At 45.8% G+C, this 12,954-nt stretch overlaps 2 protein-coding genes across 9 annotated transcripts in view; one reads left to right on the forward strand and one right to left on the reverse strand.

Annotated features, from left to right (window-relative positions):
• Window positions 1–1,497: 1,497 nt before the first annotated feature.
• Window positions 1,498–6,064, reverse strand: LOC125094726 (carbonyl reductase [NADPH] 1). 2 transcript variants are annotated; one of them, XM_047720210.1, is made up of 4 exons: window positions 5,662–6,064; window positions 4,973–5,080; window positions 1,959–2,503; window positions 1,498–1,635 (listed from the first exon to the last, which is right to left on the reverse strand). In XM_047720210.1, exons 1-3 carry the CDS (start codon window positions 5,948–5,950, stop codon window positions 2,067–2,069), a joined length of 834 nt encoding a protein of 277 aa, XP_047576166.1. In that variant the 5' UTR covers window positions 5,951–6,064; the 3' UTR covers window positions 1,498–1,635; window positions 1,959–2,066. The 2 variants fall into 2 exon arrangements, with proteins under 2 accessions (XP_047576166.1, XP_047576156.1); XM_047720200.1 differs by having other exon boundaries at window positions 1,498–1,629; window positions 1,953–2,503.
• Window positions 6,065–11,347: 5,283 nt separating this feature from the next.
• SETD4 (SET domain containing 4) overlaps window positions 11,348–12,954 on the forward strand; it is a 28,548-nt gene continuing 26,941 nt past the window's right edge. For 3 of the 7 annotated variants that reach the window (XR_007125683.1, XR_007125684.1, XM_047720245.1), the window contains exon 1: window positions 11,348–11,792. The gene's annotated coding sequence lies outside the window, so the exon portion shown is untranslated. Of the gene's footprint in view, window positions 11,793–11,840; window positions 12,104–12,954 lie in introns of those variants that run through there. The other 4 variants (XM_047720237.1, XM_047720218.1, XM_047720222.1 and 1 more) reach the window with 4 other exon arrangements.

Consider the following 12,954-nt stretch of genomic DNA (forward strand, 5'->3'; position numbering starts at 1 on the left):
TACATTAAAAGGATGATCCATCATGACCAGGTGAGATTTACCCGAGTCGCAAGAGTGGTTGAGCATTTGTTCTATCACAACCAATGTGATAGAACACATTAATAAGAGAAGAGAAAAGAACCACATGGTCCTCTCAATTGATGCAGAAAAGGCATTTGACAAAATACTGCATCGTTTCCTGATTAAAACTCTTCAGAGTGTAGAGATAGAGGGAACATTCCTCAATTTCATAAAGTCTATCTATGAAAAGCCCATAGCAAATACTATTCTCAATAGGGAAAAGCTGAGAGCCTTTCCCTTAAGATCAGGAACATGACAAGGATGCCCACTCTGGCCACTACTGTTCAACATAGTACTTGAAGTCATAGCAACAGCCATCAGATAACAAAAACAGAACGCATTCAAATTGGCAAAGATGAAGTCAAACACTCTGTCTCTTCGCAGATGACATGATACTTTATGTGGAGAACCCAAAAGACCCCATCTCCGGATTATTGGAACTCATATATTCAGTAATGTGGCAGGATACAAAATTAATACATAGAAATTAGTTGCTTTCTTATACACTTAAGTGGAAAATAATAGGGAGGTCATTATCAGCCCATCTGAAGGGAAAAACTTAAAATAAGGACCCTACCCTTGCTTTTAGGGTCTCCCACCTTTCATTTGGGTGAGGCTGAAAATCCTTGGTGAAGCATGAAAAATAATTAGTATAGTAGAGGCCCCTTTCCAACATGCACGTTCTTGTGAAGGGAGGCATGTGGTGGAGGTTCAGTGAAGCCCACAAGCAGCCAGGCTTGGACGGGGCAGTAAGAACTTTCTTGTCGCACTGGTGTCTTGGGCCTCACTCCCGGGGACTCATTGTCCATACCCAAACCATACTCAATTTTCTCCATTGTCTCAGAGCACTCTATGGATGTATCTAAGTTCCTTCTGTCATTTCACACTTGGAAATTGTTTTTTCCCCAATGAGTTTGATATTCAGAGACTACAGGGGACATCTTCCCTTCATGCTGTACTAGAGGCTGGCACACTAGGCTTCATGTCACATCCAACCAAGCTTGTTGGTTTGTATATTGTCTGTGGTTACTTTCATGCTACAGCAGGAGAGCTGAGGAGATCTGACAGGAGTGTGTCACCTGCAAAGCTAAACATACCACTGGGCGCCTGGGTGGCTCAGTGGGTTAAGCCGCTGCCTTCGGCTCAGGTCATGATCTCGGGGTCCTGGGACCGAGTCCCACATCGGGCTCTCTGCTCAGCGGGGAGCCTGCTTCCCTCTCTCTCTCTCTCTCTCTCTCTGCCTGCCTCTCCGTCTACTTGTGATCTCTCTCTGTCAAATAAATAAATAAAATCTTTAAAAAAAAAAAAAAAGCTAAACATACCACTATCTGCCTCTTTGTATAATGTTTGCTTACCCTTGAGTGAAACTCTAACTTCTCTTCATCTTATTCAGTGTAGACGACTTCTCAGCTCGTTCAGCACATAGAGCACAAATCGGCATTTATAGAGGAACATTTATTCATGTCTGCGGTCCATTATCTCATTGATTTCATTCTGTGCCTGTATCACAGAAGAAATCAAAAGAACCTTCCCTGAATTAGTAGCCTCCTGAAATTGAATACTCAGCAGGGATATTTTTTTTTTTTTTACTTTTTTTTTATTAATTTTTTATTTTTTCAGCATAACAGTATTCATTATTTTTGCACCACACCCAGTGCTCCATGCAATCCGTGCCCTCTACAATACCCACCACCTGGTGCCCCCAACCTCCCACCCCCCACCCCTTCAAAATTCTCAGATCGTTTTTCAGAGTCCATAGTCTCTCATGGTTCACCTCCCCTTCCAATTTCCCTCAACTCCCTTCTCCTCTCCATCTCCCCTTGTCCTCCATGCTATTTGTTATGCTCCACAAATAACTGAAACCATATGATAATTGACTCTCTCTTCAGCAGGGATATTTTATACCTTTTTTGCTGTGGTTAGGGATATTACTGACAGTGGAAGAATCCTTTTGGTCAAAGGAGGGGGATCCTGAGGGGATCCATGGACAGAGCTGTGAATTCAGTTCACCATTGTTCAACTTTCTTCTCCGTAACAAATGCCCCATGAGGCCCCTCAGCATCTGAGGGCAGAAGGGCCAAGTAGACAGGGGTCTCTGCTCCTTCTTCTGGGCTTTTAGTGGCTTTAGGTCCTGCCATGTCTGTTCTCACCCACCCAGGGCAGCAGGCGTTCAGAAGGATCTTGTCCCCTTTCCTCTGCTCACTCAGTTTCCTGGCATGGATTCTGGAGAGGACCGTGACGCCGATTTTTGTCACTCCATAGGCAGTATCAGGCCAGCCCTCCTTCCTGTGCACACCTTTCTTCGTGTCTTCCACGAACTTGTTCATGAGCCCCACCAGCTCCTCCTCTGTGATGATCTCACTTCTGAAATTCTGCTGTAGCTCGGGACTGCAATTTTTCAGGGCCCGCAGACTCACCATGCTGGACACGTTCACCACTCTGCCTGAAATAACCATACACAACGTTACATCAAAAGGCTCAAGAACGACAAATGCCAATTTCACCAAGACTTTGTACAGAAAATTTCCACTTGAGACTTTATTAATTTGCTATGAGCATCCGTAAGACTGCCTGTATGTGTGAAGACTATGATACGGTCTTGGAACTTGTTATACCTGTAACGTCTCTAATGAAGTCCAAGAAATGCTAGGGGGAGGGCACTGAGCCTATGTTCCATAGGAAAAATGGAAATCCTGTAAGGAAGAACATGGTTAAGGAGGATATAAGGAGACACTCCTTGCATTCAAGAATGGATTCCCTCTTTCTCCCTAAGGCCACCTTTGGGACCACCTGAAGTTCTCACGGTCACTTGGGGAGTGGCCTCAAATAGGTCTGTACAAATAAGGAGCTGACTGGTGTGAGGAGGGCAGTTCCATCTGGTCTGGAAGGCTGCCACTCTGTTTGAGGATGATAACAACAAATTGGCTTAGTGGCCTGCCTTGCATGGTGATTTGTCTATGATGGAGTTTTTATGAACTTGGGCGTGTGTTATGGCCTGAGAATATAGTCATAGAGAGAGGCAGTGGAAAACTGGGCGGACTGAAGGAAGTCTGTAGAAGGCATGGCCTATGGAAGTCCCTATGGCAATTTAGGGGGCAGAATAAAGTTGGACAAGTCAATGCCCCTCAGAAGAACCCCTTCTGGGACTGGAATGGGAGTGGAACCAGGAAGTGGATATCCTGGTATGCCTTTATGAAATGGCCATCTGGTCCCTGAGAGGAGTGGAAATGGGAGAGTTGCAGAAACGCAGAGCTGGGGTAACTGTTGACATAGATTCTGCACCCTGTGAGCACCCCCCACCCGGCAAAACCCAAGGACTCTTCCATTTCTCAGCAAAAGAGACAAAGACTGGAGATAGTTATGGGAGAGATTGCCCAAGAGGAAGGCCTTCCACATAGGTGGCAAGTTAGGTTGAAGGTAGTAGCTTGGGAGGCTCCAAACAGGTGGTCCGGACAAGTCAAGGCACTATTTCTGGACCAAGCTTTGGAGAAACCCGGAAGAAGATGCCGATGCGTAAGCAGTATAGCAGGATGAAAACAGAAGACGCTGCACAAATTTGTCCTAAGGTGTGATCATTTCTGCAGGCCAAGCAATACACTTTCACATGCAGAGAAGTGGTTCCACAGAGAACTGGAACAGGCATCTGAATCCTTGGTTGCCTTCAACAAGAGATAAAGGTATGTGGGGCTTAGACACATTCATGAACATGGACTCACACTCAACATGAGGCGGGTGGGTGCCAAGGGAGATTCCCCACTGGACAGATTCTTCTGCTTCACTGGGGATTCTGGGGAGAGGGTTAGGGGGAGGATGCTGACTTGACCTCACCATTCTTCCCCACATCATCTCAACTTCCTTTTCTTCCTCCTCTTACCATGTTCCCAGGACGAGGGGTGCAAGTATGGGAATGGAAAACAGGGATAATCTCTAATCAAGAAACCATGAAACTATAGCTTTAAATTTCTATGTCAGAGTTCCTAAGGGCATAATGGAGTGGATTGTGCCTTCCCCATCTGGGAAAACTGGAGGGACAGTGAACACAGTTGCATTGTGCAGCGGCTGATACAACCCACTCATTCTAGACTTGTGCAGCCTTCTCCTATGGGAATGGGAGTGCACTGGAGGGAAGGCACTCCTTGCACTAGTACCATTGCTGGTATTCAGGACCAGCACAGAGGCTGAACTTGATGTCCCTCTGAAAGGTGAATGGGATGGGATATCAGGTGGAAGAGGGAGGTGGGAGGGGGAGGAATGAGGATAAAGGCATGAACAGTGGTTTAGGCAACAAGAGACATCCAGTATCACAGATGCCCCATCTGCACGGAGACGTACCTCCGGCCTGTGGCCATCATTAGCTCTGCACATGTGAGTGTGCAGGCCTCCTGGTGGCCATGGGGAAGGGTCTTGCACCCAGGCTGGACAGGGTCTGTGAGGGCATCCTGAGGAGAAGGAAAGGCAGGAAGAGAAATATGTGTGTCTGGAGCTCTGGGAATGTTCTAGGCAGGTGACCGATGTTAGGGGGGCCTGAGAAGTTTGGAGAGTGAGGAGTCCACTAGTTGTAGTAAAATCCTGGGTGAAAGGGTTGTGGGGGAGAAAGGGTCCAGGAAGGAATCCTTAGGGAACTTCCCCTGTGAGTGGTACTGAGGGAGTAAAAGGTCTCTCTGAGGAGAGATCTCAAGGAAGATTTAAGGATAAGACAGAGGCAGTTGTGAGGGACTAGCGGGACAGAGGGCACTGCTGACTGAGGGCCAAGTGTGTTAGGGTCCTGAGACAGAGGGTCCAGTTGGAGACACAGCAAGGAGGCCGGTGTGGCTGAGCAAGGAGAGGGGCCAGGGTCCTGTAGAAGAGGTCAGAGAGGCCAGGGCCAGATCATTCCCAAAACACCACAGCTTGGGCCCCTCATCAGGCTCACCTTGGGGTTTCATCAGAGGCAGGAGTTCTGTGCACACATCTCGGGTACCAAAGAAGTTTGTTTTCATGGTCACTTCTGCTTGAATATGAAACGGTGTGGGATCATTAGCTTCCGGGGGGGGGGGGGGGGAAGAGAGAAGCAGCATTAGTAGGAGCCTTGTGGGAAAATTCCAGAAAATGTTATATGAAAAAAGTACATGTGAAATGTTTTGAATTTTGTGTAAAGCTGGCATCTAGTTAACAGTATCGTGCCACTGACAATTTTCACATTTGATAATGCTGTAGTGGTATAAAACGGCACCATTGGGGAAGGCTGGGTGAAGGTGTGGGATCGCCTTACCAATTTGTGCAGTTTTCTAGTTTATTACAAAATGCAGTAAAAATAAGAGAACTGTCCTAAAGTCCGATCTGACAGAAACTTTCTGAAGACTTGGAAAAAATCCCCAGTAATCAGAGGAACACAAAGGTCACTCGGGCTGATAAGCAGGGCAGCTGATAATCGGGGCAATTTCTGTTCGACTTTGCCTGTGTCCCGGTGCTGTCCCTCCATCCCTCCCCCTGCCCTAAGGAGCCATTTTGGATGCCACAGTCATTAAAAGCTAGATCGCCTGGATTCCCCAACAGATGGAGTCCACCCTGGTAGGAGGAGCTCCGGGGGTCCACCTCCCCTCCTAGTCTGCATCCCCTTACTCTTGAAAGCAATGCCCGCGTTGTTGACCAGCACGTCCAGGCCCCCGTACTCCTTGCGCAGGAAGTCGCGCAGGGCGCGGATGCTCTGCAGGTCGTCGATGTCCAGCAGGTGGAAGCGGGGACTCAGGCCCTCGGCCTGGAGCTGCTGCACGGCCGCGCGACCCCGCGCCTCGTCCCGCGCCGTGAGCACCACGTCCCCCGAAAACTGCCGGCACAGGTCACGCGCGATCGCGAAGCCGATGCCCTTGTTGGCCCCGGTCACCAGCGCCACTCGGTTGACTGACGACATGGCTGTGTGGGGGGCGCACGAAGTACTGGCCGAGAGAGCCGTCAAATGGAATTTGTTCCGCGCGGTGCCCCGGAGTTCACCCGCAGGCTTCGGCGCGCCTGCGCGAAGCCCGAGGTTGCTAGGGGCTGCCGGGTCGGACGCGCCCCTTAGGGCGTGGCTTCCCGGAACCTCCCCCGAGCTGGTGGAAAATGGGTAGGGCTACCAGGTTGATTTGCAAAACTGGCGTTGGGTGCCCGGGCACGTCTGACAACTGCCCCGCCCTGAGGTGGGGGTAATCCTATTTCGCAGAGTCACTCACTTTTTAGATCTAAACTGAAGCTTTGTTCTTGGTTCTCCATGAGTTTTCCCTCGTATTCTCCCATTAAACTATTTGCGTGTGCACTTGAAGAAATAGCGTATTTGTCTAGACTTTTTTTTTTTTTCTTTTTCCTGATTAAAGAAAATCTCTTGAACTGAAGTCTTTGGAACTATAGTTATGGAATAAGCTAGGAGCAGCATGGCAAGGGATCATGTGTGTGTGTTGTTTTCTTTCTTAAATACGTGAAAGCAAATCTACTTGCTAATCCTTGTATGGTTTTTACATAATAGTGGGGAACATTCACTGATAAGTCACAGGATTACCTCCCTAGTTGTTTAGCACGCTCATCAAGTTACTTGTCAAATTACTTACAAGGTCCTGCAGGGTATAGGTGGGAGGGGGGGTTTGAAGCCCTTTCTCACACTCTAACTTGTCAGGGTTCATCTTATTTTTCCAGTTTCAAAGTGAGGAAATGGATCTCCAGAAACTTCGAGAATTAGTTCAGTGGTGGGAAATAATTTTTCTTCCTCTTATTTCCTATTTACCCAGAGGAATAGGGGACTATAAAAAAATCAAATCTCATTTTTGTACTGTCCCTGTAAGGGAGTCACAGCCACTAGTGGCTATTTAAATGTAAATTTAATTGAAATAATATAATTTAAAATTCAGTCTTTAGCTGCCTTAACTATATTTCAAGTGCTGAGTAGTCACATGTGTTGTGGACGCTGTATTGGACAGTGCAGATCTATAGTATTTCCATCACAACAGAAAGTTACAAGCAATGCTTTTAGATAGATTCCAATTATGCTGCAATTTCAAGGTGGGTTTCCAAGCAGTTGCAAAAAACAAAACTGACAAAACAAAACTAACAATCTGGGAAAGACCCTGGCTTTCTTTGACCTAAATTTCTATTGAGATAATTGCAGATTCACATGCAGTAGTAAAAAGGAATACAGAGACTCCTTATACTTTTTATCCAGTTTTCCTCTATGGTAAGGTTTTGCAGCAGTATAGTACAATATCCTAATGAGGATACTGACATCAAAACAACCCACCAATCATATTCAGATTTCCTCAGTGTTACTTGTACTTACTAGTGTGTGTATTTGGATCTGCACAATTTTATCAATGTAGGTTTGTCTGTCCAGCACTGTAGTCCAGATATAAAACATTTCTATCAACACAAGGACCCCCAGTGTTGCTTTTTTATAGCCAAACATATCTCTCTTACCCACCCTCCCACTCCATTGCCTGCAAACCAGTAATCTGTTCCTTATTTTATTTATTTTTTTCAAGATTTTATTTATTTATTTGACAGAGATCACAAGTAGGCAGAGAGGCAGGCAGAGAGAGAGAGAGAGAGAGGAGGAAGCAGGCTCCCCGCTGAGCAGAGAGCAAGATTCAGGGCTTGATCCCAGGACCCTGAGATCATGACCTGAGCCAAAGGCAGAGGTACACTGAGCCACCCAGGCACCCCAAATTTTTATTTACTTATTTATTTTTAAGTAAACTCTGTGCCCAACGTGGGGCTTGAACTCGCAACCCTGAGTTCGAGAGTTACATGCCCTATCGACTGAGCCAGTCAGGTGCCCCTGTTCCTCATTTTAAAAATTGTTTTAAAAATGTTACATAGATGGCATTGTGCTGTGTAACCTTTGGGGATTTTTTTTTTTTTTAACTTGGGATAACTAAGACCTTTGTTTTGGATTTTCTCTTATCTAAGTGTGTACTTGGTGGGTCATTTGCTGGCCTCTCTCCACACTACATGCTGCTTTCTTCTATAGCTGGGTTGAGCCAGTGTTAGAAGGAATTAAATTCACTGAGAGCCATTCACAGATAGCATATGGTATGCAGGAAACTGGGCATGGTGAGGGCCTGCTGTTTCAAAAGGCAAATTCCAAAAGGGCCGTGAATTATATCTTCTACCTGATTTGTTTATTTTTTTAGTACTGATCCCACAAGACTTTACAGGTCAATGAGGCAGGACACTCAAGAAAATTCAATACATAAAATATCACGGAGAAGTAAGACTTTAGCATATGATGAAAGTGGTATTAACAATTATGGGAGTAACAAAAAATTATTCCAAAAATGGTAGTGGGGGAAAGGGAGTGATAATTGCATAATGTCCTCAGTTAATTTCTAAAATGAGAAAAAAGTGATTTCTTACTTTTTCAATTTACAGTTATATAAATGAAACAAAACAGGTAAAAGAAAATATAACTAAAATTTGTGGGAAAAGGACTTTGTAAGCATAAGAACATGGGAAGAATCACAAAGGAAAGGACAGATTTAAGCATGGGGAACATTCTGAAACTTTTTTTGAAAAGCATGCTAATTTAAAGCCAGTGAATTAAGCAGATAACTTTTAATTCTTTTCCTCCCTGTCAAATTTGGGTCTTGACCCTGGCGGTGTGTTTGTGAAGCCCCTACCAATTTGCATACATAGCACCTTGTCTGACTTCTGAACAACTTGAGAAATGAAACAAAAGAGTAAAGTTGGAGGCCCCAGATCTCTGTAGCACAAGCTAGCTTCGAAGATATTGCTTAGTTGTGAGTCAACTCTGAGATCATCCTGGCTGCTGTATGGAGAAGGAATGTTTATTATATCTTTTAACTTGTGGAATAAACTCACATCTTTACCATCCACTGGTTGAAAGCAGTCATTTTATTTGCTTAAGAGTACCCAGTTCTTTGGTGTGTTAATATAAAAGATGTAGGAAAACAGTACTGTTAAATGACAAGTTATTAAGCTCTCAGGCTCTTCCCTTACCCGTGATCATTTACACTCATAGAACTCCACTTGGCACCGGCTTTTCTTCCTACATATTTTGCTTGTTTAGGATGTTCAATAAGCCTTCTTAAAAGGGTAGAGCATAGTTTTGGCTCGCAGAATCAAACTGTAGCTGAGATGCTTAGCAGATATGTAACTCTCAGCAATTAATTTTGTCAAAGATAAACAACACTGGATACTATTTAAGGTGGTTAAGGACAGAGTTCATCAGTAATATACTATTGAAATAGGGAAGTGGTTCCAGCATGAACTGAACTCAACTTGGATTTGTACAGAGGTGGCTGAGTGTTTTAAAGAGAGAACAAGGGAGTAGGTATGGGAAATGGAGGGGCTTGAGTAGAGTCGGAGAAATGAAAAATTATAGAGTGGGTCAGTGCAAATGTCGTTAAGCCAACTGTGTAGGCTATGCAGAGACTGGGAGACAGAGGCTCTATCTTTTCTGATGATTATATTTCAAAGGAATGGCTTTTAAGTCCTTGAGAAAGACACTACTGAGTTGTAGGAGTCAGATTGTAAATCCTTTTAAGTAAATGCTCTAACAAAAGGTGGTGAAGGGGTTATTATCAGTTGTTGGCTAAAACAAATAGTAAATTCTTTTTGGCAGCCTTGAGTAAGTTAAAGAGGGCTAGGGTCATCTTAGGGATACAGCTTTGAGCTCTCAGAGACTGTTAGTGTTTGCTTTTTAAAAAATATAATTTTAATGTGTGTGTGTGTGGGGGGCAGGTAGGGGATGAAATCAATGTACTGCGTTTGTAGATTTTATAGGTCAAGACCGAGGTCTAGTTCAGAGGAAGGCTCAGAAGAGTCTGGCTAGAGTTTGCTCAAGGAGAGAATTTTTGCCAATTCCTATCTAGAAAATGGGAATATGCATTATTTTCCTCTCTCATAAAAGGAAATATTGTCTCTTTGGATTTTTTTTTTTTTTTTAAAGATTTTATTTATTTATTTGACAGAGAGAAATCACAAGTAAGCAGAGAGGCAGGCAGAGAGAGAGGAGGAAGCAGGCTCCCTGCTGAGCAGAAAGCCCGATGCGGGGCTCGAACCCAGGACCTGGGATCATGACCTGAGCTGAAGGCAGCGGCTTAACCCACTGAGCCACCCAGGCGCCCCTCTTTGGATCTTTTTAATCCTGTCTTGAATTCATTTGTTCGAGGATGTGATGTTTGGAGCTGCAGCAACGCTGTCTTGAGACTATGAAGAAAAAACTAATAGGCGAGTAGCTAACTTCCTAAGAATGGCATTGTGGAAAATTAGAGCCTTGATCCTTGATGACAGCATTGAATCATAGGTCCAAATCTGGAGCCAACTATTTCTAGTTTCCCCTTCATTTTTCTTTCTTTTCTTAATATATATATATATATTTTTTTTTCAAGAGAGAGCATGTGCTTTAGCGGTGGGGGGTGGGCAGAGGAAGAAGGAGAGAGAGAATCTTAAGCAGGCTCCCTGCTCAGCACAGAGCCCAATGTAGGGCTCCATCTCACAACCCTGATGTCATGACCTGAGCTGAAATCAAGCGTCAGACGGTTAACTGAGCCATCCAGCTGCTCCCTATCCCCCCATTTACTTTTCAATAAACTTAATTTTAGAATATATTTGTTGAAAAGTTGCATATGTAGTAGAGAATTCCTCATCAAATTCGCCTTATAATTAACATCTATTATTTGTCACAAGTAAAAAAAGCAACATTCAACAGTGGTATTAAGTTGCGTGCTTTATTTGGATTCTACTAGCTTTCCCTCTAATATCTTTCTTCTATTCCAGGACGCCCTCCAGAATACCACCATTACATGTAACTGTCATGTCTCCTCAGTTTTTTGTTTTTGTATTTTTTGTTTGTTTATGAGATTCTGAGTTTGCTTGTTTTTCATGATTTTGTCAAAGTACGTGGTTGGGCGTTTTTGGGTTTGTCTGATATTTTTCTCAACAAGAACTGGGGTTATGGGTTTTGGGGAGGAATGCCACAGAGGTGAAGTACCCTTCCTATATTTGGGGAGCACGCTTTCAACATGATTTATCACCGTTAATTCTCATCACCTGACCAAGGCACTATCTGCCAGGTTTCTCCACTGGAGTTAACTTTCTTCCCTCTTCACACTGTACTCGTGGGAAGCAAGTCATTAAGTACAGTGTGGAGGCGGTGGGCAGAAACTGAGCTCCAAATCCAGAAACTCTTTAAGGCTGGGATTGGGGTAGCGAGGCTCAAGTAACTCACGTGGGGCGACGCCAGGCCCTGGCAGACCGAGGAAGGGGCAGGGCGGGGCGGAGGCGAAGGCGGCCGGGGAGGGCCCGACGTTGAGCCCCAGGGCGAGGCAGAGGTCGAAGTACGGAGGGAGAAAGAGGGGAGCCGACTGTTGTACCGTCCTGGCCTTGTGAGGCTGCGCGCCCAGGAGGACCCTCTCCTCTTCTAAAAATAAGACTGCGCAGGCGGACGTTACAGAGCGCACTTTCCCTGCCTCCGTGCCCCGGGGGTTTATTTACTCTTGACTCCAGCAGGGAGGGGCGGCCGCGGCGCTTCCGGGAAACTAGGCGCAGGCGCAGACGCAGGCGCAGGCGCAGACGCACGCCCGGCGGCGGTGGCACAGCGTAGCGTGACTTCCGGGTGGAGACTGAGGACTTGGGTTGGTGAAGACTGCAGGTGGGCGTTCCTGCGCTTGGCGTCTACCGCTTCTGCTTGCGCCCGCTCTTTAAGTCGGGTTCATCTGGGGTCCTCTTTGGGTTTCTACGCGCGCTGGGCCCGCCGCCTCTCCGCGAGTGAGCTGGAAGGACTTGCGGGGTGACGGAAGCTGGGGGACGCGGGGTGCCCGGGTCCCGGAGCGGGTGGTGCTGGAGCTTTCCTTCTGTTTTCATTGTTGGGAAAAGAGCAGCTCAGCTCGCAGACGCCCACCAGGCCTGGCGTTCTGCTGCGCCCTGCAGTAATCCCCGCCTCCTCCCGCCCAGCCCCCGTCTTCTGCACGTCCTTCAGCGGATGTCGCCCCAGAAGCCGCGGTTGAGACGCGCTGGGGGATGCTCAGGAGCCTGCAGCCGGGAGTTGGTCTCTCCAGGGCCGGAGGCTCAGCCTCAAGTGCGAGTCCAAGGCTGGTGGGAGCGAGGCCGGGGGCTTAGCCGTGCTGTCACCGGGCGTCCCACTACTGGCGAGGCTCTGGACACCGGAGGGGACGAGCCGCAGTTAGCTTCGGGACCCAGCTCGAGCCTTTGGGTAGATCAGGGAGCCTTCCACTGCCGCCGTGGGATGTTAGTGGGGCCCGTTACTCATTTCTTTCCGGTATTTATTAGTAGTAGACTTTGAAACCAGTTGTGTGGTTAAAATGCACATATATGCACACAAGTAATATTCATGTTGTGTGATTTATGTGCTCATATATAAATAAGTCACTATTACAAAAGTAATAGTAAAAGCTGCCTCCTCGGGCACGTTTTTGAATATCCTTCCTTCTCTTGTTTTATGAACATACTGAATGTGTCAAAAGCAAACCCAAAAGGGATCTTTAAATGTTCTGCAGCTTTATTTTTCATTTACTGTATCTTGAACATTCGGACACTTTAGCACATACCTTTTTCCTATTAATGGTTGCATAATACTCCACGCCACTGACTGTATCATTCTGGTGTGGTTAATGTGTTTAATTTTTTATGCTTCCAAAGACGTAGCATGTAGAAACTACAATAGTAATTTTAGATTTTATGATCATTCCTTTGTCCTGTCTGCTTTTCATGGCCCCCATTCCCTCCCCAATCTGTTGCAACCCCCCTTTACTTATATTGATTTCAGTGTCCTGGTTCTAAGAGCAAATCATTATTTCCTTCATATTAAAAGAGGATTTTTAAATTTTTTTTATTTTATTTTATTTTTTTTAAAGATTTTATTTATTTATTTGACAGAGAGAGATCACAAGTAGACAGAAAGGCAGAGAG

Source organism: Lutra lutra, chromosome 1, assembly GCF_902655055.1.
Source record: "Lutra lutra chromosome 1, mLutLut1.2, whole genome shotgun sequence".
Classification (NCBI taxonomy): domain Eukaryota; kingdom Metazoa; phylum Chordata; class Mammalia; order Carnivora; family Mustelidae; genus Lutra; species Lutra lutra.

Excerpts from the sequence above, each read along its gene's own strand:
- LOC125094726 (XM_047720210.1), bottom strand. The coding sequence starts at position 5,950 with ATGTCGTCAGTCAACCGAGTGGCGCTGGTGACCGGGGCCAACAAGGGC. Across the intron at positions 5,081-5,661 it reads CGCGGGCATTGCTTTCAAGA|CTAATGATCCCACACCGTTT; the intron begins GTAAGGGGATGC and ends CCCCCCCGGAAG. Across the intron at positions 2,504-4,972 it reads GCCTCTGATGAAACCCCAAG|GCAGAGTGGTGAACGTGTCC; the intron begins GTGAGCCTGATG and ends TGGTTATTTCAG.